General features: G+C 33.4%; 1 protein-coding gene across 2 annotated transcripts; it reads right to left on the reverse strand.

Annotated features, from left to right (window-relative positions):
- Position 1: 1 nt before the first annotated feature.
- LOC133201324 (transmembrane protein 145-like) lies at positions 2–26,586 on the reverse strand. Of its 2 annotated transcripts, none has more exons than XM_061337124.1 (13): positions 26,357–26,586; positions 26,171–26,245; positions 23,979–24,053; positions 19,370–19,570; positions 16,504–16,597; positions 16,301–16,372; positions 15,680–15,829; positions 15,013–15,185; positions 14,746–14,918; positions 12,212–12,332; positions 11,657–11,716; positions 1,119–1,361; positions 2–970 (listed from the first exon to the last, which is right to left on the reverse strand). In XM_061337124.1, the coding sequence occupies exons 1-13, from the start codon at positions 26,456–26,458 to the stop codon at positions 806–808; spliced, it is 1,704 nt and encodes a 567-aa protein (XP_061193108.1). In that variant the 5' UTR covers positions 26,459–26,586; the 3' UTR covers positions 2–805. The 2 variants fall into 2 exon arrangements, with proteins under 2 accessions (XP_061193108.1, XP_061193107.1); XM_061337123.1 differs by lacking the exon at positions 12,212–12,332 and adding an exon at positions 14,381–14,501.
- Between the last annotated feature and the right edge of the window lie 877 nt (positions 26,587–27,463).

Genomic DNA, 27,463 nt, shown 5'->3' on the forward strand with positions numbered 1-27,463 from the left:
TAATGTAGGACGGAATTAAAAGCACAAAATCAAAGATTTGTAAATGTAATGTAAAAAAAGTCCATTAAAAAAAATCCCATAACAAAGGTAAACAATGGAAAAGAATACAACTCCACAAAAAAACTGTAAAAAAAGGCATGCCCTGTACAGTTCCAAAAAAAAAATAATTTTTCCTTAAATCATTGCTAATTTATCATCTGGAACAATGAATACTTAAAAATATTCCTATGAATATAGCTGCAGTATGTTACAGCATTCATTTACATGTACCAGCTATCTTTTAAGAATTTACATTTTGTTTCAAATCAAATCAAGAATATACATTAATATGACAAGCATTGGTGAGTACAAACTTGACCAATTAATTTGACCAATCACACAAGACTGTGATTATTATAGACTTTGGTAACACCTGCCCAAATAGTTTTCTAGGAAATACATGATTCATTGTTTCTTATTTTTTCCCAGTGAGAAATTTCCAAATAAAATATCAATAAACAGGCATTTAAGAAATGGATAATGGAAAGTATCTGTATTCCCATTTTTCAACATATATTGCTTTCTCATTAAAAATTGCAATAAGCAGGCCATATTGTGTTTGTTGTACATTTATTTTATAGCTCATCTGAGTGACTCTCTGTACAATGAACTACTAGTGATAGGCTAACAATGTACAGCCATCAATTCTCTCTCTGATGATAAATCAGCTTTACTATTCAGGTAACAACGTTCTTAAGAGCAGTCTCCTTTTTAAATTACACAGCTTTTCAATAATACCTTTAGTGTTAACATATAATCAAAATGTCTATTTTTCTCCAATGGTGAAGAGGGCAGCCGTTCCTTGAGGTGAGGAAGGTTCCGAGGACATGTCTGACCCCAGGGATGTAGAGGTCATTGTATTACGCCTAATAGGTGGCAGCACTGCTCCGCTGGGTCGACGTACGATATTATCACTATGTCGTCTAGGACTCTGAAGATTTAATCAGAAATTTGCATGGATACTGCATATTATGAGGAAGATACTTTTGTGAAGGTTCTCAATTTCATAATAATTGTTTGCCTTGGACTTGCAACAAATTTGATTTCCTCCAAAAGTAATATTTGTACAATATACCTACCATAACAGTATTATAAGAAGGAGGAGCAGCATTCTCTACTTTGATAGTAGAGTCTGGGAATTCGCTGAAGCTTTCATTGGGCACCAATCTGTCTGTACTGCGAGAGTTGGACGTTATAAAGAGGCCAGAGAAATCCGGGCCTTTTGAGTCAACAGAAGTCCTTCTACTCATGGAGTCTTCAGCATAGGGATGAGAACTGAAGCTGTCCAACTCACTGTCCCCTGTCCCCATTAACGACCCAATCTACACAGAGATAGGATATAATTTGTGTGTTATAATTAGATAGATACATGTACAAGAAAACCTCTTTCAAAGCAAGAACTCTACATCAGAATTTACATATAAAGATGGACAAGCTTTCAGCAGTTCTTGAAATCAACCTTATGACAGTGAATGATATAGACAAAATATAATAAAAGAAAACTTTTTTGGATCAATTACATAACTTTTATCCATTAAACAAACTATTTTGTCAAGGTACTTTTTGATGCGGGAAAATATAAATGTCATTTATCTGTGTACTACGTCATCAGTTTCAGAGAGGGGTGATATGGATTCAGAAAACCACAGTGTGGTGATCCGGAACGTCGGATCACACCATCACATGATTGCATTTCAACAGTAAAACTGAGTGACAAACAGTTGGGTATGTAATAAAGACAATGTACAACAATCCAACCTGTTTTTTTTTTTGTTTTGTTTTTTCCAATATGAAAGATTTTAATAAATCTTGCATCCAACCAAGTTGCAGATGAATGATAAATGTGACTATGTGACTGTTCAAAAAGATGGGTGAACAAGGCAGGCAAAATGCCTATAGTGCGACAAACATAAAGTGAAAAATAAAATCTCAATTATATAAAAATTTTCTTTGATATTTCATCTAACATTAAAGTATACTTTATGTAAAATCTCATCTTCGCTAGCCAAGGGTTTCTGATACGCTACTCTCCTCATAAGCCCTTGGCATACGGTGCTGACAAAAGACGGGATTGTTTTCGTCACATGATCACGGTTCTTACCAGGTACGCACAGATTGCGTCATCGACAGAAATAAAAAGCATATTTAAAAAAATAATGTTTTTAAAGAATAATTAACAAGAAGGTATTGAGCTATGTTATAATTAATTTGTTATTTAAACATGTTAAAATGCAAATCTACATCTTCAGTATTGATTCTTAATCACATATTTTGCACGTAGCTTAAGATATTGGTTGGCACCATATAGCTATTCATAGAATGGCATGTTATCTTACGGATCGTTGTTTACTTGCGTTTTTCATCCTCGATATTAAAGAGTCCAGAAATATCCCGAACGCAAATATCGTCATTTACAAAAAACAATTGCTGATTGGTCGAACGATGTCGATCAACTCCAATCACAACTTGAGAAAAAAATCCCAACTTTTTTTAACACCGTATGCCAAGGGCTTATGAGGAGAGTAGCGTATCAGAAACCCTTGGCTAGCGAAGATGGTAAAATCTCTACAATTAACAAAAAACTCACAAAGACTGAAACAAGAAGTCTGTGAGCCAATGCTCACTAATAATACCCCCGCTTTGATGCGAATACACAAGTTCAGTTATGAACAAACACAGTGATAATCAGGAAATTGACATCAGATTTGTAAAAAAAATGAATCCCAACATTTGGCCTAAACAAAGATTGTGCTAAAATTTCAAGCATCTGCAATGAGTAGTTGCTGAGAAACTACGACCAAAATTTGTTATGTATGGTATGGACAGATGCACGGATAAACAGGAAGTTGACATCGGATTTGTACCAAAAATGAATCCCGTTATATGGCATGCCTATATAAAAAAAGATTGTGCTAAAATTTCAAGCATCTGCAATGAGTAGTTGCTGAGAAAACTACGACCAAAATTTGTTAGGTATGATACGGACAGACGCACGGATAAACAGGAAGATGAAATCGAATTCATACAAAAATGAATCCCACCATATGGCATGTCTAAACAAAGAGTGTGTTAAAATTTCAAGCACCTGCAATGAGTAGTTGCTGAGAAAACTGCAACCAAAGTTTGTTATGTATGGTACAGACAGACGCACGGATAAACAGGAAGTTGACATCGGATTAGTACAAAAATGAATCCCACCATATGGCATGCCTAAACAAAGAGTGTGTTAAAATTTCAAGCACCTGCGATAAGTAGTTGCAGTGATTTTTTTTGTTTTTTAAACCACCACCCCCTCCTTTTGAATTGGGAAAAATTAGCGACATTTTCCTCAAATTGGGAAAAATCATTTATAGTAAATTAGAATGCCAAAAATTACATAAAATAATCGAACATAAGTAACAACAACAGTTTTTGTTTGATTTTATCTCTAAACTTGATTTAAATTCATAAAATAATCATTTAAAAAAAAATTAACATGAATATTTTATTGAATGTGAACATGGCTTAAATATCAGTCACACCTTGTATCTATTTTCTTGGAATTGCTTTGTCTAATTTCATAAAAAAATGACCAGCATTTAGACTCATAATTTAGTAAACTGTCTTATATTGGTAATCAAGTTTACAGTCTTTACTGTTTGTTTGTTCCTTATTTTAGTGAAACCCTGTAGTGTTGACCATTTCCTGATATTAGCCTGGTCCTCTATGTAATAATGGCGGTCAAACCAAAATCATTATGTCAACATGCAACATGACTTGTGTCTGGGATCTATTTACCAATTCATTTAGGATTTTATAAGCTACTTATCTGCTTATATGGATATCTGCATTGTTTTACACATTCATTAAAAAATCGGCTGCATATGCATGGATTTGGAGAATAAAATTGAAGAATAATCAAAGTACTGAAAGTACTGAAAGCCGGGCTTTAATATTGATTGATTGATTGTATGTTGTTTTACGTCCCATTCGAGAATCTTTCACTCATATAGAGACGTCACCATATACCGGTGAAGGGCTTCAAATTTTGACCTTTACTCGGCACTCAGGGCCATTGAGCAGTGAGGGATCTTTATCGTGCCAACGCCTGCCGTGACACGGGGCCTCGGTTTTTAAGGTCTCATCCGAAGGACCCGCAACTTTCACTTCAAAGTGCCGAGCGCATGGCGAAGGAACAGTTGCTACCTATTTTTTATCGACTTAGGTCTGTCGCGGCCGAGATTCGAACTCACGACCTCCCGATCACGGAGCGAGCGCTCTACCGACTGAGCTACCGTCAACGGTCCGGGCTTTAATATGTTCGAGTGTATTGTCTAATCCTAAATAAGTACATATTTGAAAATCTTTCTTTCTGACCATTGATATTTAACAGGTAGAGTTTGTATGATTATGATTAACAATAACCCATCTACCAATAATTTACGTTCCAGAACCCAACGTTAAGACCCCAGGATAGGACTTGGTGATATTTTTAATGAAAATACATTTATACCTTTCTAAACATTAAGCTCACAATGGTTATGCATGGTAACAGTGCACTTTGAGTGGTTTTGCTGATTCATACAGGCACATATATAGTATTGGAGGAGCTAGGGGTGTCACCATTTTTCAAACATAAACTTTTACTATGGACAATGTTCATTGAATTATTAGGTTGATTGACTCTTCGCAATCAAATTTAAATTGGAACCTTCATCTCACTCTTCGTAATATAAACCAGGTATTTATCACGAGCGACGAACAGATTTACTAAAAGCAAAATGGATAATCTAATTTTAATTAGATTGTACCATCATTTTATTGTAGCATATTAAAAGTACGGCAATTGGGTAATGAATTAATGAAATTCGAAATGTGAAAGTAAGTCGTAGCCCACCCCTACTCCTTCTCCAACGGAATAGGATTTTCGGGTTTGGACAATTCTCCTTTTTTCTGATAATGATACTACATGCCTGTATTAATCAGAAAAGAAATATTCTTTATTTTTGGTCCTCTAGGAAACCAGCTGCACGAAAATTACAATTACCTAATCTTTATGACATGAATATGAGTCTCTAGAGTTCTAGTTCCAGGTTCGGCCATAATGGTCATTGCCTGAGAAAATCATGATGTATTCAGGTCTTTATGGCTCGTACATAGATGGCTCTTCATTCTGAACAGGAAGTTTTGAAGCAAAGACTAACCAACTTTTTCTGAAAAATTATAATGTGTTGTATTTAGATAAAGACTAATGAACATTTTTATATGTTGTTTTCTTTTAATTATATATTAACATAAACGATTTTTATTTCCCAGCACCCTTGACAGCTTGCATGTGTTTTAAGACTTTTTTTTTGGAATGCGCGCGCACGCTCAATATACTGTAAAGCGCTTTGGGAGCACATGCGAGATGAATCCAAGGTGAGAAGTCTCGAACAAAATTTTCACATTCAAAACATACCATTGACTTTTCACTAAAAATTTGATCTGAATTTGTAAGCATAAAATTTTTTTTCGACGCTAAATTGATTGTTAAATGGGTATAAATAATTTATATATTATACATAAACATATTCACATGAAATTTCTATCTTAAAGTTTACATTTTTATTTATTTATATTCCATGCTTCACAGAATATAAATCTTTATCCCAGTCATTTAAATTAATACTATTAAATTAAAATATTAACCAAATGGAATCGCATTGTTTATTTCATATTATGAAAGAAAACAAATAGTTTTGAACTTCATTTACATCACCTTTACACAAGATCTTAGTCGCTCGCGTGGCGCAGTGGTAAGAACGTCTGCTCTAGAGTCGCGAAGTAAGGAGTTAATCCTTATGTTGCGGGTTCGAATCCCACTGTGGGACGTGGAGACCGGTCCTTCCGTTGAGACCGTATAAACCGAGGTCCCGTGTCGCAATAGGTAATTGCACGAAAAAGATCCCTCACTGCTCAATGGCCATAAGTGCCGAGTATAGGACAAAATTTGGAGCTCTCCACCGGCAAGTGGTAGTGTCTCCATATGAGTGAAAAAATTCTCGAGAGGACGTTAAACAACATACAAACAAACAAACACAAGATCTTAACCATCATAAAGATTTTTGTTCGAAATTATTTATTAGAAAGGAGAAAGTTATTTTAATTGCATTCAGGGTTATCGAAGTAATACCGTATTTTCAAACCCTTTTCTTTAAACGCATTCAAATTTTAACTTTTTTATTTGAGTAGTAATATATTGAAAATATTACAGCATTACTAGTATTACAACTGTAAGATTTTTACATACATATATCATTAGGCTAAAAAAAATTTGTTTGTTTCCGGTTATACCCGACTGACCTCCTACACATTTTTTTTTTCAGAAAATTACGAGTATCCGTAACTGTCTCTTTGTTTTACGAATTCGTAATGGCGGCGCACTTGTTTGCTGCAAGTAGTCGGTGTTCGCTGTTATTTTATGCCGTTAATATAATCATAAAATCATCATCTTTTTGCAATTATTTTGAAAGGAAAAATTTAATAAATTGTCTCCTGTTAAGCCGTTTTCACAAGATCAACCCTGAAAATATCAGCAGGAATTAACACGGTATCGTACCAAATTACATCTGATAAATGACCACCGATGTTTTTAAAATTCATTATTACATTAAATTTCTTGCCATTCAAGACACCTTAATGCTATACTGATCTTTAAAAAACAATTACAGATATCACGACATTGTCAGTGAGCTTACTGTTTATACATGCTTCACGGACGTAAATTCAGACTAATTATACAATGTACTATAATATCAGTAAACGAACAATAAATGTCATACAATTTTTTTTAATTCTACCAATAACATATGGCTAGTGAGGAGAATATATAAGTCATTTGTTTTATTTAATGTCACTAATTTAAACATTTAAGGTCACTTACTTTAACTTTTAAGAAAACAATTAATTTTTTACAAAAAATGTTTGTCTGTCAATTGCCAAACTTTTTTTTAAAAGATTGTTGAACCATATGGTTTGCTGATTTTTCTTTAGATATATTTGAATTAGAATTTAATTTTAAAAAATTATATTCATATTGGTTTAATAATTTATGTAATTCATAATTAAAGAAATGCACATATTTTTAGAGATATTCTTAAAGTTTCAAACAAAGTCCTTTTATCGCCGACTAGATACACCAGATACACCATGTACAATTGCCAGGCGACCTAATTCAGGCATAACGCACATTAATTAATTCTTTAAACTCCAATTTACTTATCTATTTATTTGCTGAAAGACAAAACAGAGAATATAACCACTCACTTAACATCGACGAAAACGATATGAAATATAGGCAACCTGTCGAAAAGCCCGCGCTTATTGAAAATAGTTCGCTTACAATCTGCATTCAGTAGCGTATGTGCACAAATTGTTATATCACGATTACCCTAATAAAGTAAATACAATTTAATTCTCAAACAAAAATATTGATCAATTAACAATTCCGTAGATTGAGATGTAAAATATATTTGTTTAAGTATCGTCTTTCAATGTGACTATTTTGTTTATCGGAAGCGTCTGCTTTGACGCTGTTAGGCTTTTTGTTTACTTTTCTGAACATGTGCTATTTATAGTAAGGCAGTCGATCACGATGCCTACAGCCAGGACTTTGCTTTCAGCAAAGCCCGGCTAAAAACGTATTTACTCTGTCAGCAAATTTAGCGACTTCTGTTCAAAATTAAAACGTAATTTCCGTATGTTTGAAATTGGGAAAAATATACTAATAATTGGGAAAAAATAGCTAATTTTTATGAGGGGAAACAGCCGAATATCGGTAGCATTTTGACCCAAAAATAATCACTGATTTGCTGAGAAAACTACGACCAAAATTTGTTAGGTATGATACGGACAGACGCACAGATAAACAGGAAGTTGACATCGGATTCATACAAAAATGAATCCCACCATATGGCATGCCTAAACAAAGATTGTGCTAAAATTTCAAGCATCTGCAATGAGTAGTTGCTGAGAAAACTGCGACCAAAATTTGTTAGGGACAGACAGACACACAGACGGACAGACAGACAGACGGACAGACACACAAGAGTAAAACAGTATACCCCCCTCTCCTTCGGAGCGGGGGTATAATTATTTGCCTACGAAATTGCATACACGCACTAAAGAAGACAAAAAGGATCATTTTCTCACACTTTAACAAAATTTTTAGATATGAGTGGGTCTTCGCTCCATTTTTTTGAAAGTTAATCCTAAAAGTTTGCATAAAATATACATTTTTTGGTTTACAAAAACATGGAGCAAAGACCCACTATACCTTAAAAGTACACTTTTATGAAAAAGCATTCGCATCTTTCCAAGAAATACTTAAGTCCATTGAGTCAAGGGTTCAAGCGTCATATCACAAACATGATTTAAATGCCACTATTAATCAGGAGCTGTGTGGCGTAGTGGTTAGCACGTTAGTCTCAAAGCAATATGATACTCCAGATTTTTATTGTTAGGGGTTCGAATCCCACAAATACCATTTTATTTTTTTAATAAAAGAATAAATTTTTTTGAGATCTTTTTTTCTCAGAAAAGTTTTGTTGATCATAATTTCATAAATTTCAATAATGAGAACTTTACTTTAAATATCTATTTCACAAATTGAATATGATTTTTTTTTAAAATCTGAAGCTAAAGGCATTCTGCATGCCTTGTTCACCCATCTTCTTTAGCTCATCTGTGTTGTTCTAACATGGTAAGGATTTCACAAATCTCTACTCCCCTGTGACCTGGTTATCAATGAATGATAATATGTGTTGTATTGTTCTAACATTCATTTCAGCAATTCCTGCACCCACAATCATTACCAATGAATAATAAAGATACTTATGTTGTTCTGTTATTAAGCTTACCCATGTTCTTCTGACTTTAAGCTTGTTATCCCCTCGCAACGGAGTTGGAAGGGATATACAGTGTAGTAATGCAATTGTGTGTCTTTGTTTGTGGGTGGGTTAGTTTTCCTGTGCGAAACAGAAGTGAATTTGCACCGGCCATGATCGAATGTTGCCTTGATGTACACGTATGAATATTTTTAATTTATTCATCTATTGTCTGACCTTTTAATATTCCAATCACATAACCAGGGGCTGACAAATCCCATTGCCCGACGCCCGGGGCTAGTGAATTTTAGAGGCGGGCAAGTGAATTTTTAACAAGCACTTGTCTGTAGGCAAGTGACTTTAATAAAACCAATCAATAAATATTTTTAAAAACGTTATAGTTTTACACAAAATTGAAATTATTTTGTTGTGAGAGTTATCTTCCTTTGCTTATCACACTTCGTACATGTATGCAAACCAATTTAATTGTGTCATCATACCATTACAAGTTTTTGGTACATGTATTTGTACTTAATTGAAAGAGATAAATTGGCATTGGAGAAATGGAGAATGTTTTAACAGTTATGAGGCAGAAAACGATCAAAAGCTGATGATAAGTACATCGTCCATAACTACCGTCTAGGCATACATGTACCAAGTATGAAAAAAGAAAAACAACGGTCGGAAACAATTATTTTTAACAAATAGCAGGTATCAAGACTTTAGCTGAAATATGATAGTGACACATATTGTACGTCTCTATATGAGTGGAAAATTCTTGAATGGGACGTAAAACAACATACAATCAATCAATCAGCAGATTGTATGGTACTTAGTACAAATTTACTGGCAGGTGGTTTTAAATGTCGCCAATTAATATTCAAAACAACACATTCGAAGTTGCAAAATTGTTCGATTTGGTGATGAATTAATTCATAATGATGAATATAAAGTGCTGGATAGTACACAACAATAAAAGAATTAAAGGAAGTATGTTTTGTTGTTTTAAATGAAATCGAAATTATTTTGTCATAAGTGTGATCTTTAATTTATAGTTTACGGTGGGGCAAGTAAAAATTGAAGTAGGGCAAGTGAAATTTGACCATGCACTTGCCCGTGGGCAAGTGCTTTAAAAATCTTTTTGTCAGCCCCTGCATAACTAAAACTAAACGAGGGGGATAATAAAATATAACATACAGCATTTTGCTTTTCCAAGTGTAAATAATTATAATTGAGTTGTGTGCAATCTGGTTTGAATTTTTGTTAACATCATATATAGCTACTTAGCTTAAATTACCTACGTACAGTGAAGTGGTCAATAACAGGTTTACGTATCCACGATTATTGTTGGTATTTTTTACGCATGTAAACATTTACTTCTTAACAGCTTTAAATCACTATTTATTTAGCTACATACATGTAGCTTGCCTATGCACAGTGAAGTCGCCAATTACGGGTTGTCTCAGTTCTGATTTATTGTATGTATTTTATGCCATATTGTTTAAATTGAAGCACAGAAAAATTAATAAACACACTGGTTAAGAATTGATTCAATCTGATTAAAATCAGATCCTTTGATCCGCTCACATAGATCGCTACACAAGGATCTGAAGAAACCCCATTCAGAGTCATCTCCCGGTGACCTTTCAGTTATCCAATCAAACATTTGCTTGTAAGAATTTAGAAGTATCTCGGAATTTAGTTATCGGTAGCCTGTCAAAAGAAATATATTTAGTACTTGCTTTTGCCTTGTTTTTTAGCTCTTTGTTTTGTTCGAAATGGTAAGATCTTCTCCACAGCTACTTTCACTTCTACATTCATTTTTCCGAATGTCGCTTAAGTACGATCTCTCTGACTGGTCAAAATTTTAATGAATATTTTTATTAGAAACGTCACCAGGAGATGACCCTGAATGGGGTTTCTTCAGATCCTGGTGTAGCGATCTATGTGAGCGGATCAATGGATCTCTGATTTTAATCAGATTGGAATTGATTGTTCTGTCTGTAATCAGTACAAAATTTCGAAAATCAATATTAATGTTTTTATTCCTGCAGCAAGGCAAAAGTTTTAGTTAAACAATAATAGCTGCAGAGTATGGCACTTACTCAGAAATCATTTATAATGATCACTGCTAAAATAAATTAACACTGATTCATAAATTAAATTGTAGCAGCGGTCCACATTCCTCATGACATGGAACATCAAAACTCAGCATGCTCAATATTCAAAACTTAGTGTCAACTTTTTATCTACTTGCAATTATAAAAGTATTCTCCAAGGAAAATATAAAAAGTAAAATTGTATTTCCCTTGCAAAAAAAAAAAAAAAAAAAAACGGTAAATAAATTTATCCCCTCACAATAAAGTTGGAGAGGATGTTGCAACGCTCGTGTGTTGTGTGTGTGTTGGGGTGGGGTTGGGGGATTGGGAGTGAGTGGGTGTGTAGCAAAAGTTTAGCAAGTAACAATTCATATCAGGATTGATATACTCTTTTGTGAGGGGATGCTCCGCTTTGCGGTGCCCTTAATTGTTTTAATTTTGATGTTAAGCTAACCTGTGCTATTCTGGTGGTTTTAGCTAACATATAGTTTTATGACATTCAGCTCACCTGTATTGTTTTCACAATGAACTCACCTGTATAAATTGTTCTCACACTGTGCTTTGTGAAAGCACAGTGTGCTTTGTGACTGTAAATTGTTCTCACACTGAACTCACCTGTGTTAATTGTTCTCACACTTAGCTCACCTGTGTTTGTTTTCACACTTAGCTCACCTGTGTTGTTCTGACATGGTAAGGGAAGTTCTTGTTGGCAGCTTGTGGCCTTGTCAGTATCTATTGGAACAATTACAAATTGTATAATGGAAAATAACTATAATTATCATAAAATCCACAAAGAAATGATCAAGTTTTTCTTATGAAAAAAAAATCATTAATTTAATAATATTATGTATATCATGAAAAATAATTCAATTTTCAAAAATATTTTCCTCTGAATCACAATTTGTTAGGTGTCTACATCACTGCCCGGGATTTGTTAAACTGAATTACTTACAGCATAAAATCCACAATTTCACTACATAATTTATATATGTTACATATTCATGTATATTCATGACAAAAATTACAGAGTTTGAACTTTTTTGTTTCATAAAAAATGCATGAAAATCATAATGAAGAAAATCAATCTAATGTTCGTAAAATAACTTTTGATGTAAATAGATTAATATTGAAGAATGGATTTTAAAAAGCACTTCTTTAAATTAAGCAATAGTCAAGCTGTTAGTTTTATACATAAAATAAACTAAACATACATGAGTTTATACTTACTAAAAAGAACAAGTGGCTAAGAAGTTCGACAAAGAGATTTACACTATGAATGGTCTTAGCTCGGATCCACTTATCTATGGCAAAAGCAGCACACAGTGATGTGATGGGCCCAAGCCAGAACCTTAATCAGGGGAGGTAAGCAGGGTTTAGTGAGTTATAAAGCATTAATGTTGTCTATCTATTAACTAAAATCTAAGTTACATATATACTAAGATGTTAGCAATTAGCTAATCAGTATTTACAAACTAATATCTAAAAAAAAAAAATAAATAAATAAATAAGCTGAAATATGTTAACATGTCCTCATTAGCATTAAACAAAGTACAAATATTGAAAAAAAAATAAACCCCAGTTTATGAGGAATGCAAGTGAATGATTTGGGTTTTTGCATACTGCAATATTCTGTAGGAGCTTAAAGTAGCATTTACACAGAAAAGATGGGTAGTTACTTAACAAAAAATTATGGATGCAAACTGCATGATGAGCATTCATGATTTACATTCTTCATTTTTTTCAGATTTTCTCGAATTCATAGAGTTAAGGAAGCTCGGAACCTGCTCACTTTAGTTTAATGCAGTTAGAGTGATCTACCCTTTGATGTGAAATGAATTAAATGGGAATCCAGAAGTACATGATACATCTTGAAAAAGAATAAAGTATTCTTAACATTATATTCGACCAAGATAAAGGAACTAAAAACATAATTTAATATGCATGTATTTTCCCAATGTAAGTAACAGACAAGGATATCCATTCTTTAATACTTCACTCTCTTTGAAGAATTTTCCTGAGAAATATTGCAGGTACTTTGTGTTGAAATAAACTAAAGTCAAATTTAGTATGTATACATTTATATGATAAAATTTCCTCAAAGTCCAAAAAAGATTTTTCATAAGTGTTTAGAGCTCCCTTAAAGGCAGAGATTTTAAGCACCGCCTTCAAAAATACCTGGTCTGTGTACCCCTGTCAATCAAGTACGTTAAGGTACATCATTGGGTGCTAGAACTTGATTGACATTTACTTACTAGTCCCTGTGTATACCCTGTACACCTTGTTTGACACTCCTGGTGTCCATCAAATTTACTTTTGATTCTTTGATATTTACCACACATGGTATAAACAATGGAGAAGCTGTATTACTATGAAATTTTTAGCGTGATAATATATATACATACACACCTTTAATATTTGAAATAATTATGATTTTCTTTAAAATTTGGTATAACTTTTTTTTTCATAGCTCAACAAATACTTTGAATAATAATATTTTTTAATGGGCGGGGATACTTTGACACATATTCAATTACAAATTAATAAAAATTATTGAGATTAAAATTTATTTACAACTTTTTATTTCTATTTTAAAATCATCTCAAAATCCCAACACAGGTAAAGTTTGACTTCTTGGGTACTCTGCTGTGTATTAAATCACTTCCTGTGTATAGGGATTAGGAGACAAATGGCCGCAGGTAGACTGCTAGCCCTCAGGGCATTCACACCTGTACAAAATAAGCCCCTCCCTCACCTGGAATTTACCACCCGGTAAAAAATCTCTGTCTTTAAATGTAAAATAAAAAATAAAGTTATAACAGATGAACTAAACAATTTTTACAATATTATTGTAATAAACTGTAGTAAACTGAATAAATAATAAAGGAATTAAGCTACTAATTAACTAATTACTCAAGTTTGTACAAGTCTAAAATCACATATTATACAAAACTCATGGGAACATGTATAATACGTTAAAATGACAAACTGTTTAAAAAATTAAAAAGCATTTTTATAACAAAGCTTTCACATTAAAAAGAGAAGAGAGAACATTTAAACTACAATGTGTACATCTACCATGATGGAGTTTGATCATTTCTGTATGCAAAACTCTCCTTGTTTTTAAAATTAAACGTCTAGATCTACCATAGAGTTAGCTCTATACAGAGAGGCATGCTAGACTTGACTAAGATCTATACAAAGAGACATGTTAAACTTGACCAAGCTCTACAGAGGCGTGTTAAACTTGACCAAGCTCTATACAAAGAGGCATGCTAGACTTGACCAAGCTCTATACAAAGAGGCATACTAGACCTGACCAAGCTCTATACAAAGAGGCATGCTATATTTGACCAAGCTCTATACAGAGAGGCATGCTAGACTTGACTAAGCTCTTACCAAAAAGAACATGTGTCCACAAAATGCGACAAGATTTTCTACCCCTACAACAGTCTTTTCTCTGACCCAGAGATCCATGACAGTTAGAGCTATTATAGCTACAATGGGACTAGCCCAAAACCTTTAAAAAAATCCATATTTTAATTTAGAAGGTAGACACTCCCACTGAAATAAGTCAGCAACTTCAAATTTTACCCGGTAAATACAAACAAATCTAAATGCAATTCAAACTAGTACTGGAGTTAATGTTATTTTCCTTACTCAAAATATCTTCAAATGAATTAAAAAGCTTTAAGCAATATTATAATAAAAAAAAATAACAATGAATTTAAGATAAATACAGAGATACAAAATTAATCACTTACCAGACAGTGTAGAAGATGAAGAATGGATAGTAGAACATGGCTTTTGACTTGTAATGTTTGAGGGTGAAGAACACAGAATAACAGAACCAGGCCCAGCCCAGCAGGCGCATAGTGATCAGTCCATACCCAGGGGGGCTCTCATACAGGTACAGCACCTCACCTGGGTCAAACACCTGCAAGGTATAATGGGAGAAAATAAGACTGAGTGTAAACTCATGTTTCCAATGGAAATCAGTCTCTGAAAAGGTTAATTAATTTTCCACTTACCAAAGCCTCATAGATAAACAGGATCACAAAGGTGACAAAATACAGGGTAAAGAAGACAGAGATTTTTATTGTACTGGCTGATGTTAGCTTTCCTCTGGTGATTGTGTAACCCTTGGCCATCAGAATCAACAGCAATATAAAGGTCAGGTAACTCAGAGTCCCAAAGCCTCGAGCTGGAAAGAAAACAAGGAAGTAAGAGTTGTTCCCCTTTAAAATACATTCATACTAAAACTTACAGCTGTATACTTCATTGATTACATACCTTAAAAGAGTTAATTGGGAGATAATTTCTTGATTAAATTAGACACATTATCATTTGATGAATCATTTCATACAGACTATGACAATTATGAAATAACTTTTACTTTAGAATTTGTAATTCAAATGTATGATTTCCAGCTCACTTGTATGATTTCTGTTCCAGTCTCTTGTAAGCAGTGTTGGCGTACTTTCCATAAGCTATACTGTATAAGAGTTATTTCTAGCCTACCTGCGTATTCTGTTCCTGACTCTTTATAGCCAGTGTTGGCATATTTTCCGTAAGCTATACTATATAACATTAGACTGATTTCTAGCCTACCTGTGTATTCCGTTTCTGTCACTATTTATAACCAGTGTTGGCGTACTCTCCATAAACTATACTGTACAAGACTGATTTCTAACCTACCTGCATATTCCGTTCCTGACTCTTTATAACCAGTGTTGGCGTACTTTCCATAAGCTATACTGTATAACATAAGACTGAAGGTCCAGAGTCCCAGGGACACCATGTACATCTTGTACGTCGTGTGGAACAACTGTCTCTGTCTCAGCAAGTCTGTCAAAAGGTTACATTCATCATCTACTTAAATCAACATTCCTCAGACACCCTCTTTATAGAATGTTACACTAGCTGTCTTTTTGGTTTTGTTTTGCCAAAAATTAAAAAACTCTAGCAAGAATATTAATATATGTACGTATTAAAAAGAACAATACATTGCAAGAACAAATAAATAATTTTGACGCATAATTTGTAACTTGAAATGATGTCTTTATTGAACTTGGAAGTACTTTTTTTACATGCATTAACTTATACAAATTGATTTTCAATGAACACTTTATATGTTTAAATAAGTGAATGAGTATAAGTAAAAATCACTGCATGGTCCAGTATTTTTGAAGTTTTGAAAATCAATGTACAACAGATTTTCCAAGAGAGTTTATTATGATGTGCATTTGTAACTTGAACATTTTCTTTTCAAACTTGTCAGGTGCTTTAAATATTCATCAGTACAATATTTCTACTTACGTGCAAACAATATGGACACACCCAAAACTAAAGCATACATAATGGTAAAGGAAATATCAATGGGCAGGATATCTACAAAACAAACAATACACTCTTTACAGGATTTGTATCAAGGGGGTATGGAGTGGAAATCAACAACTGAGTGAATTTAATAAAAATCTCAAAGTTCTGAAAATCAATAAATGAACCAGAAGAGTACATACAAAATTCATCAGCTGAGAATTCATGCCTTAGGATATCATCAGATTTAGCATTGGTCATATGTAGTGAGTATTTTAGGTTCAAACCAACAGTTCCCTGAAAGAGAAACAAAACTAGAGACTGTGTGAGCTCAAAAAAGGATACAAGTATGCTGCTATTCATTCTTTTTCCCCTCTAACCTTGACCATGTGTAAAGGTAGAGTTGAAATTTAGGGACCATGTGTAGGCCCCTGCCTATGAAGTTATGAGAATCAACAGTATACTGTGAACAAGAGGCCCAGGGGCCACATTGCTTACCTGAACACTTTGGCTTGGGAAAAGCAGAAATCAGTTCAATCTTGAGAAGTTTAAATATAAAAGTGGTCAGGTGTGGGGGTATGATTTGAACTAACTTGAATCTACACTTCCTAGGGATGCTTTTGAATTTATTTAATATGACACAAAATGGCTTTGCTGTTCTTAAGAGGAAAATATTTATTGATATATCCTTTATATTCCTTTGTATAACTTATAATGATCCCCTGTTATGGCAGCGATTTTTTTCTACCCATTGGGAAAGGGTCTGGTACCGGTTCAATTGGGAAAAATAGCATCAAAGTAGAACAAAGAAAAATTTTCTGTCATAAAAACATATGAAACATATTTTGCGTCTATTCCAACCTCATTACCTATTACTCCGTGTTTAAATGAATAAACAACAAGTATTTATTGTTTTTTAATTACAATGTCCCTTGTTTTCGCATTTTCATGCTTTCAATTTGTCAAAATGTAAGACACTATGCTGTCTACACCACGACTAATCTCTACTTTCGATTTAAGCGGAAGTGGAACAATTAGTCAAATTGTACAATGTTTCATATAAAAAGAAATATGATGTCATCGTAGTCTGTTGCTTGGCCGTTGAATTGGGAATTTTTAGTCTCAAAATTGGGAAAAATTAACGTTTTTTGGCATTGGGAATGGTACCGTTTATCAATACCAGTTATGTAAGGAAAAAAAAACGCTGTATGGTCCCTCTATTCTCATGATTTGAACAAATTTGAATCTACATTACCTGAAGATGCTTTAATATTATTATGACAAATCATGGCTTTGCTGTTCTTGAGAAGAATTTTAAAGATTCTTCCTACGTATTCCTATGTTAGACTTTGATCCCCCTACTGTGGCCCCACCCTACCCCCAGGGGTCAAGATTTGAACAAACCTGAATCTACACTATCTGAGGATCCTTCCATTTAAATATGACTAATCATGGCTTTGCTGTTCTTGAGAAAAAGATTTTTAAAGATTTTTTTCCTATGTATTCCTACTGTAGATAAAACTTTGATTGCCCATTGTGGCCCCACCCTACCCCCGGGGGTCATGATTTGAACAAACTTAAATCTACTGTAACACTACCTTAGGATGCTTGCATATAAATATGACCAATCGTGGCTTTGCTATTCTTGAGAAGAAGATTTTTAAAGAATTTTCCTATGTACATTATGTATTCCTATGTAAAACTTTGATCACCCATTGTGGCCCCAACCTACCCCCAGGGGTTATGATTTGAACCAACTCGAATCTACATAAAATGAGGATGCTTGCATATAGATATTACCAATCATGGCTTTGCTGTTCTTTAGAAGAAGATTTTTAAGGGGGGGGGGGGGGGGTGTCATGATTTGAACAAACTTGAATCTACACTACCTCCATTGATTCCACACAAGTTTCATACTTTCATAGTGGTTCTTGAGAAGAAGATTTTTAAATGATGCCATTAATTTTTCACAAATTCATAATTATCTTCCCTAGAAGGCGTGGCCCTTCATTTGAACAATCCCCTTTACCCAAGGATACTTTGTGGCAAGTTGGGTTGAAATTGGCCCAGTGGTTCTTAAGAAGAAGATGAAAATGTGAAAAGTTTACAACGACAATGCCAATGACAACAATGACAACAACAGACAAATTTCGATCAGAAATGCTCACTTGAGCCTTCTGCTATTGCATTCACATCCTTATATGATGAATGAATTCAAGTCCTGGCAGTTACCTGAGTACCATCAGTTTCTTAAGATATGCCTTTGTCCAACTCACACCATTTAGGACTGGAACTTTTGTCCTGTGTCACGTTTAGTTTAGTACAGTTTAGTACAGGACTTTTTGTTCATATCCCATTAAAATCATACAAACAGAATGAATGTATACAGTGTTTTCTGTTTCTGTTAACACAAATTTCTGGGTATTTTAAGCACAAAAAACACTTGTTACCCACTAAAATTCATCTAAAGGTCATCATGACACAGAAAAAATACAATAACAAATTTTTCAATGTTTTTGCCTGGATTGAACCAGTTTATTAACTTAATACATTCGTAGTTTCTAGGAATAAATTGTTGCCCAAAGTTTCTAGGAATAAATCGGCAGTGATCGGAATGACATTTAAATGACAACAATCTGTCTAAATTTTCGAACGATCTATTAAACCAGAAGTCCAAATAAAAATTATTGCTTCTTAAATCGACATGTTAATTTCAGTTTGGCTTTGTCAAAAAGGCTGATATTTTTAGTAGAAAGGTCAGCAAAGCTTAAATCATTGAGGAACAGTTTTGTAAAACATTCAAACAACTTTCAGGTATATATGTATATATATTGCTCTTGATTAACGTGTATTCCAAGAATCCCAAATGGCGGAATTGGTAAAATGTGTAAATAAATGTTCATTTTTTTAAACATCAAATTATGATGTAAGCAAGCATATCTCTTATAAGAACTGAAGGCAAAACCAGAATACATTTTGAAAAAATTCTCTTTGACTCCCAAAAATTAAGGGTTATAAATGACCTTTGGTTTTCAAAAGTAGCAGAAACACTGGTATATCAGTACTTACCGTCGTTCCTGGGTCACAGCGACTTATGGCAATGAACCACCACCGTTCCCTTGATGACCTGAATGTTCGACCTCCAGTACATTTGACCTTTGTGACCCCATTCTCTGTGACCTCTTTGCACCCAGACCAGGTGTAAAGCGTTGAGAGAGCTATGATCTGGTTATTAGCAGGATTTAATACGGCAACTTTTTGATCACATGACTGCAAGATTAATCATTGAATTATTATATCACATTTTCCTCATCATAATAAATACATATTTAAAAACAATCACTTAAATATAATCAATTCTAATAGAAATACAGTCACTCGTAGAAAGGGTATGAAATGGGGTACCTAAAAAAATGTATTGGCCATATATGGGTGGGGTGAAGCTGGGTGTTTGTACAATAAAATTAAATTTGCTGATGTCTTAAATTTAACTATGAGGATCAATATTCAATATGGTTCTTATCTCCACACATTTTTTCGTTGTATTCATATCTTTCCATTTCCCTCTCAAGTAAAACCTTGAACATGCTGACAAAAAGGACAAATATTATATGACTCTGGGGTTACCAGATGAAGATAAATAAAATATACTTGTCATTTTTAAATATCTCTACAAATATTCTAACCTAAGAGTTTAATATTTCCAATGATAGAGAGTAATATTTTCCATTTCAGTGACACGAAATACTTCCAAGGAACCTAATGCAAGCACTTCCAGTCAACTTTACCATCTTTAAATGCAGAGTATATTTAAGTCCTTGCTTAATGTAAACAGGTTGGTCTAAGGACTTATGAATATAATATTATGCACGTCTCAAGAATAGGCCAATGAAGTGTATGAATACATTTTATTCTACAACTGTCCTGATATGTAGGTAAAACTTGGTCATCAGGAAGTCACTAGGACCTAAAATGTTGTGTCCTTATAATCAAGATCCTTTATATCAGTATGGAAAACACTGTGAAAGGTTTTCTATGGAATTCAAAAAAGTTTCCTCATAACCAAGATTTCCTTATAAGTGAATTCTTTGTATCTGAGTTTTACTGTATACTATACATATTACTATATTTATCTACACATCTCTGCTTTCTTTGGTCAGCAAGCTGAATTTAATGGTGCACTCAGTAATTAAAGCAAGAGTTTGGTATTCTAAAATAACAACATACATATGTAGACAGTCAATTTCAAAAGGAATAATGTCTTAGGCGTAATAAAAAAAATATGTTTGTTTACAGTTACCCAACCGACCCTATATTTAATCGCCGACTCAAATTTTTTCCAAAGTCACTCGCCGGACAGTTTAACTTTTACATGCATCTTAATCGATCAAGCATTTGAAATCGAAACTGAAAGTACTAGAATCAAAAAGCACCACATAATGGTAAAACTATTTTGTATTTCAACCAATTCATGTGAATTTGTGTATAAAAAATTTCAATAAAATAAATAAAAAATCCTACCTACCAACCCTATTTTATTTCAGCATGTAATAGTAAACAAACATATTTTTTTGTTTGGCCTTATGGAGAATATACATATAATTAGTGGAACAAAACTTGCCAAAGATTAGTAATATAGGTAAAAAAAAAAAAATAGATATTAAATTAGACACAGTGCATTTTCATAGCAATTAAAGTTTATATGAACACAAATGAATTACAAGAAAGATAAATTTTATTTAATTTTACATTTTTGTTCCATTATGTCTATAATGTAACTTTGATTTTACCCATATCCTCAATGTTTAATATCTATTGCATTCAGTTTCGTTAAGTTTTGGGAATGAAAACTCTGCATGGAGAGGTACTATTATTAAACACTATTATTTCAAAGCAATCAATATTTTAATATGTGTAGCATATCAGTAATTGTATCATCAAACAAGTAAACTAATTTATTTATGCAACAACAACAAAAGTCGAAAAATATAAAATGATTTTTACATTAATTATCATTGGGAAATAATCATCAATATAAGGCAAAATACCATTTTTCGTTTTCTTTTTTTTTAAGGTAAGAGGGTGGAAAAACCTTCCAACAAATGCAATCAAATCAATTTATATACATATATATACATGTAGCAAATACATCCACCTCTTGAATGTGCATACACCCTTAAATGTCACTAGCTCTATTCCTGCTTTGATATCAACCGAGGATCAAATCAAAACCAAAAACTGTTGTGGACAGTACACTATGATACATGTATATATACAATCAAAGAAATTGTCAAGGGGGTGCATGGTACCTGTGTGTATACATATTCATGACTGTTGATGGTTTAAACTGTAGTGAATTGATTATCTGGCATTCTCTTCACTTCAATGACATGATTTTCACAAACTCAGACCAGCTGATCACGTTAAGTTAACGAAACAACTTCATTGTTAAGATTTAAGATTTCTAATCCCTTAAGTAAGTACAATTATGAAATGTGTTTATTAGGGTTTAGCTGTTAGATCAGTGGTCTAGTATCTGGATATTAACTGTCCATGAAATAAAAGAAATAACCCACAGCCCAATTGTAAACAGGCCACTTGAACACACAGTTTTATAAACAGTGGTGTAAATCCATATCCAGGCAAAATGGCGCTGTAGTCTACACATAATTTTTTCAAGGTGTTAAAATCAAATACTGTTGTATATGGATAAAAAAAGGGGGAGAAGTCAATACTGTCATTTTGTATTATGACGCACATATTCTTAGCAAACGGCATTTTACTTATCCGACCATTATAAAAACTGAACAGAAATTAAAAAAAAAAGATGTTTTTGTGTATTTGGAAATCAAAAAAAAAAGTTTTGTTCAAATTTGGATTATTCTATATGGAAGTTTCCCTATTTACCAATTATAGCACTGAAAATGGTTTAATTGAACGGGAGTAAAATTTCTCAAAGTTGTAAAATTTTCATGATGGTTTCTGAAAGTATTATAATATGTTTATATATTAATTACATGTATATTCACTGGTCAAATTACAATTATGGATGTCCTCATGCAAGTCCATTGAGAATTTCTATCGATGAAGGAAATACTTTTTTTTTTTCTTGTGGTGCTTGGAGAGGAATATCTACCCTGATATAACCCTTTTTCAATCTTTTTCTTGGGTAGTACCTCCACCCCCTCCTCTCTGGGGGGATACCCATGCCCTTCTTGCACATATACCGGTAATTAAACCCCATATCTGTAAATGGTTTAATTGAACGGGAATAAAATTTTCTCAAAGTTGTAAATTATGTTCATGTTGGTTTCTTAAAGTACACAAGTTTATATAATTATATTCACTGGTCACCCTCTTGGGGGATACCCCTTCTTGCACACATAAACCCATACCTGGCATTTCACCCCTCAGGTGAATTATTAAGTCTCCGACATCGCATTATCCTATACATGGACAGTAAGGAATATACGCCAATGATAAACATACCGGTAACTGTATATCCTAAAAGATGAAACTTACAAACTGCATCATAAAAGACGTAATGCCAGCAGAGCTGCCATGATTGATAAATGCATGGTTAGACTGAACTCAAGAATAGGTTCTCTTTACAATCAATGTAGAAGAACATTTAACAATTTGTGTCAATGAGCTCAGCAAGCAATTTTGTAATAAACAAATTCTTACAATTAATCATGCATAGATTTATTGGTCAACTTTCGATTGGTTGGTTCCCAAAATAGCACCAGTGTTTTACAAAAATGGTTTATATACTAAGGTACCTAAACAATAGGTACCATCGTCGCAAACCACGGCCAAAATGTACGATCCTCTCCCATTCTGTCCATGGTTGAATGAGAAGAGAATATTTCATAGCTCATTAAAATATTGACCAGTGCGAGTAAAACATAGTCGGATAATGAACTTTGACGTGACCTATCAATATCCAATCACAGTATAGGAAACATTTCTTGTATACTATTGATGTCAATTGTTGATTTCAATTGCGATGGAAACAAATATTGTCATTGGCTGAACATGACGTCACAATACAGAGGCATAAATATTCAAGATTACGACACTTTTTGTGATCAAGCAGTCACGGCTAGGAGAGAGCTATATGCGGACTCCGGATCGTGGCTTGAGACAATGAATAGGTACAAGCAGACATGAAACTTATCTGAACAAAATGTCTCTGATGAGACTGTTGCTCTACTGGTCTGTAATTAGGTATGAAACAAAAAAGATGCATCTGGACTTGAAACACTTATCTTTAGATTGTCAGAATTATGAATGTAAATGTTTTCTTAAAAAAAAAAAAAAAAACCAAAACTGTACAACTGAAGCATTTTGAAAGATTCTCACCTATGGATTATTCTTTTTTTTAATAACCATAGTTACATTTTCATTTTAAATCCATCCACAATCAGAATCTTATCTACCTTCTTAATGAAGTTTAGGTAAGAACTATGGAGGAATAAATTTGTTAATTTGTATATAACTTTTATCAATTTGTTAGCTGATTCATAATTTAATAATAAAAAAAAACAAACAAACAAACAAACACACTTTCCTTCCAACCTATCTTGAAAATATACATAAGAGTAATGTACATTAAACAAAAAATTGTAATGATATTGATGGCCTCAGTCCATAACTGACACTTGAGTATACTTACCAAAGATTTTTTATATACAGATTCCCACTGACTAGCTTCATCAAAGTACAGCAATACATTCTGTGTTTTATATTCCTGTTAAATTATAAAGTTATACATGTAAATTACAAAAGTATTAAATGGAAAAAGCTTTTGTTAATATCTATGATTAGACCTCCACTTGAAAGAGTTACCCTTCATTTGAACATGCAAATTTGAATTCCCTTCACTCAAGGATGCCCTGTGCCAAGTTTCATTTAAATTGGCACAGAGATCAATATTATATGTTTTCAAAGTATGTGCTTAATTTACATGATTTAGGGACTATTTCACTTGCCTGAATAAAAAGTATGTGCCTACATACATACCTATTAGGTATCCTTATCCTCTGGAAAATTTAGCATTAAATGTAATATGGCAGTGACATGCATCCTTAGATGCATCATCTTTGCAAATTCCCAAAAATGAGCAAATATTGCTAGAAGTACATGGTGTCTGTTTATTTTTTCTATCTAACCCTCACGGTAGCTCAGTCGGTAGAGCGCTCGCTCCGTGATTAGAAGGTTATGTGTTCAAATCACGGCCGTGACTGACCTAAGTGGATAAAAAAAATTGGTAGCAACTGTTCTTTTGCCAAGCGCTTGGCACTTTGTAGTGAAAGTTGCAGGTCCTTTGGATGAGACCTTAAAAACCGAGGCCCCGTGTCACGGTAGGCGTTGGCACAATAAAGATCCCTCATTGCTCAATGGCCCTGAGTGCCAAGTTAAGGTCAAAATTTGAAGCCCTTCACCAGTATATGGTGACATCTCTATATGTCGAGTGAAAAATTCTCGACGGGACATAAAACAACATACAATCAATCAATCTTTCTATCTTTAATAATCCAATATCCGCATTAAAGAAATGAAGATGTTGGACAGCATAGTATAAACTTTTATACTCAAAATCTGTGAGTAGAAAACACAAGGCACATAACTGTTTTTAAGACACACTAATTTTAAGATTATCTTTAAAAAACTTTTTCAGGCACATAATTTTTTAAAGTTTTAGTTAAGGCCAAATAAAAAAATATGTGTGGTTCCGGTTACCCGACCTTCCCTATTTTATACCCCCGACCCTAAACTTTTTTTTGGCAATTTTCATATTTTTTCTGGAATTTTCCCCGATTTCCATCAATGGCTCCGGTTTAAGTTTTAGTTTCAGCAATGACGGCCTCCTTGCAAAACATAGTGCAAGTGTTTAATAGTATTAAGTCCAAAGCAAGCTAGCATGTAGGTGTCCCCTACCAATATTGACTAGTATATTATAACATCACATCTAAATGCCATTTGCAAAGCAGTGATAGGTATTATTTAGAAAAATTAAGAAAATCATTTTGTTAAAAAAAAAAAAAAAAAAAAAAATCCCTACCTACCTACCCTAATTTTTTTTGGAAGTGTAACCGGAACCACACATATTTTTTTGTTTGGCCTAATAATATTTAATCATCTAATTCCTGTGTAATTTTGGTATAATTTTGTTTACAACATTCAATTTTCAGTTCCTCTTAAGAATGACCCAAAATTTAATTTGAAAACAAAATGGAAAAAAAACCCAGGATTAACCTTTTCCCCAGAGAATTCAAGCAATTATCAATACACAGTTCTTTAACATTGAGAACATTATAAGGAATGGTAAAATATGCCATCTAAGAGCAGTGTGTCAATCTATATAATAATCTTCTTAATAAAGAATGAAAACTTAATCCTCTCATCAGGTGAAGCATAACTATTGAATTCTATAAAGCTGTTTAACCTGAGCAATATAGCACACCGAGATCAAACTTATTTATGGAAAAAGACTTAATACACCATTGAATGATTATTTTGTAATTTTGTCCTTAGTACAGGTATACTTGAAACATTTCAATAAGATTTTGGTCATCCAAGTTGTATAAAGTGGTAACAGAATGAACAACTTAATACAATCATAGATGAGTAAACTTAATTATTATAATTACAAAAAGACATATATTCAGGTACATTCAGTTCATAGAAAAAAATGGAATAAAGTATATGATTCTACACATATTATAAATCATTGTGGTTCTAAACTATTAAACAAAAATACTAATTTACAAAATAAACAAAAAACACCAATTCTTTTAAATTCAGTTTTTAACATTATTTTTAAGATTTAAGTTATTTGTATTTAAATTCAAACATTGAACTTACCACTGGGTATTCAAACTCAAATCTTAGAGACCCTTTATTTGAAAGAAAACAAAATCTTGCTAAAAATTCCCAGTCCTACAACGAGAACAAAATTATTTTGAGTATCTCCAAACTATTCACTTTTAATTTTTACAAAAGCTAACGACAGTGAAGGTTTATGTAAACAAATATAAATATTTTCCAAACCTCTTTGGTTGAAAGTGTTCCATCCAGCCTCAGACACTTGGCGGGAAAAATCGTTAGCGACAATAGACAGGCTATTAGTAACAGCAGAAGATCCATAGTCATGATGACAGTCCTGTGATCTAACAACCCTATCTTCTGTCGACCGCCATCCGTGTCTTACTTGCTGGGTATTTACACGCTTCGTCGCGTAGAGAAGAATTAATGAAGCATGACGCAGGTAAGTTTAAAAAAAAGTTAGAGTAAGTTGTACGTCTAAACATTCGTTAAGCAACGATATTCAACAAGTTATAAAGAGCACGTATTCAGATTATAAGCTATAGAAAGCATATTTTTCTTTTAATTAATGACCACATTTCCAATTTTGTGAAGAAGCCAGTGGATAGAACGTTCTATCGTTAAAATGATATTGTCTTACGGACCGAGGGCTTGTCCCGATACACAGTACTCTGGTACTATGAAGCCAGTAGCATGTCCAGTGAAAAATTCAGCTGGAAGGGGACGTATCCCCCAGCCCCTTTGTCACCACGGGCACTGGAAGATATTGAGTAATGTGTGTGTATAAAAAGGACATTTTTTAATACATGCACATACTCAATATTTACATTACTTCCAGTCCCCGTGTTTGTCACCAGATTAGGCTTTAGTACATGTATAATTAGTCCTAAGCTTAAGGGTCGTCGCCAGGTTTCTGAAAATGGGTGTGAGGGGAGGGGTATCCCTTAGTTACAATAATCTAACTGTGTCTTGGGACAAGCCCTTAAACAGGGTCCGTAGGACAATTACAGTGCTTACGGTAGTTCCGGATCATCGGTAGTTCCGGATCACTTTTCTGTGTAATAATTCTTTTAAAAATAATTGTTGAAGAAAAATTATTATCAATATATCACATGCGAAGAATAGGGGGCATTACTACTTCCAATAAAAAATCGAACAGTTCAACTTTACAATGCACGATTTTGATACTAAGGGCGAATTTGTTTCTCAAAAACTGGTTTTAGTTTTGAACTAGTTTTGTAAACTGTTCATTTGTTCCACAAACTGGTTTTAAACTAGTTTAAACCCAGAACCGGTTTTCCATTTGTTTTTGCTGTAACTGAAACCAGTTCG

Source organism: Saccostrea echinata, unplaced genomic scaffold (assembly GCF_033153115.1).
Source record: "Saccostrea echinata isolate AGI-Se365-2 ecotype Australia unplaced genomic scaffold, CSIRO_AGI_Sech_v1 ptg000043l, whole genome shotgun sequence".
NCBI lineage: Eukaryota > Metazoa > Mollusca > Bivalvia > Ostreida > Ostreidae > Saccostrea > Saccostrea echinata.

Bases quoted from the DNA above. Each gene is read 5' to 3' on its own strand.
- LOC133201324 (XM_061337124.1), bottom strand. From the start codon at position 26,458: ATGACTATGGATCTTCTGCTGTTACTAATAGCCTGTCTATTGTCGCTA. The intron at 15,186-15,679 runs GTAGGTTAGAAA...TTTTCTTTCCAG, and splicing joins GTCAGGAACGGAATATGCAG to CTCGAGGCTTTGGGACTCTG. The intron at 14,919-15,012 runs GTAAGTGGAAAA...TATACCTTGCAG, and splicing joins TGTTTATCTATGAGGCTTTG to GTGTTTGACCCAGGTGAGGT.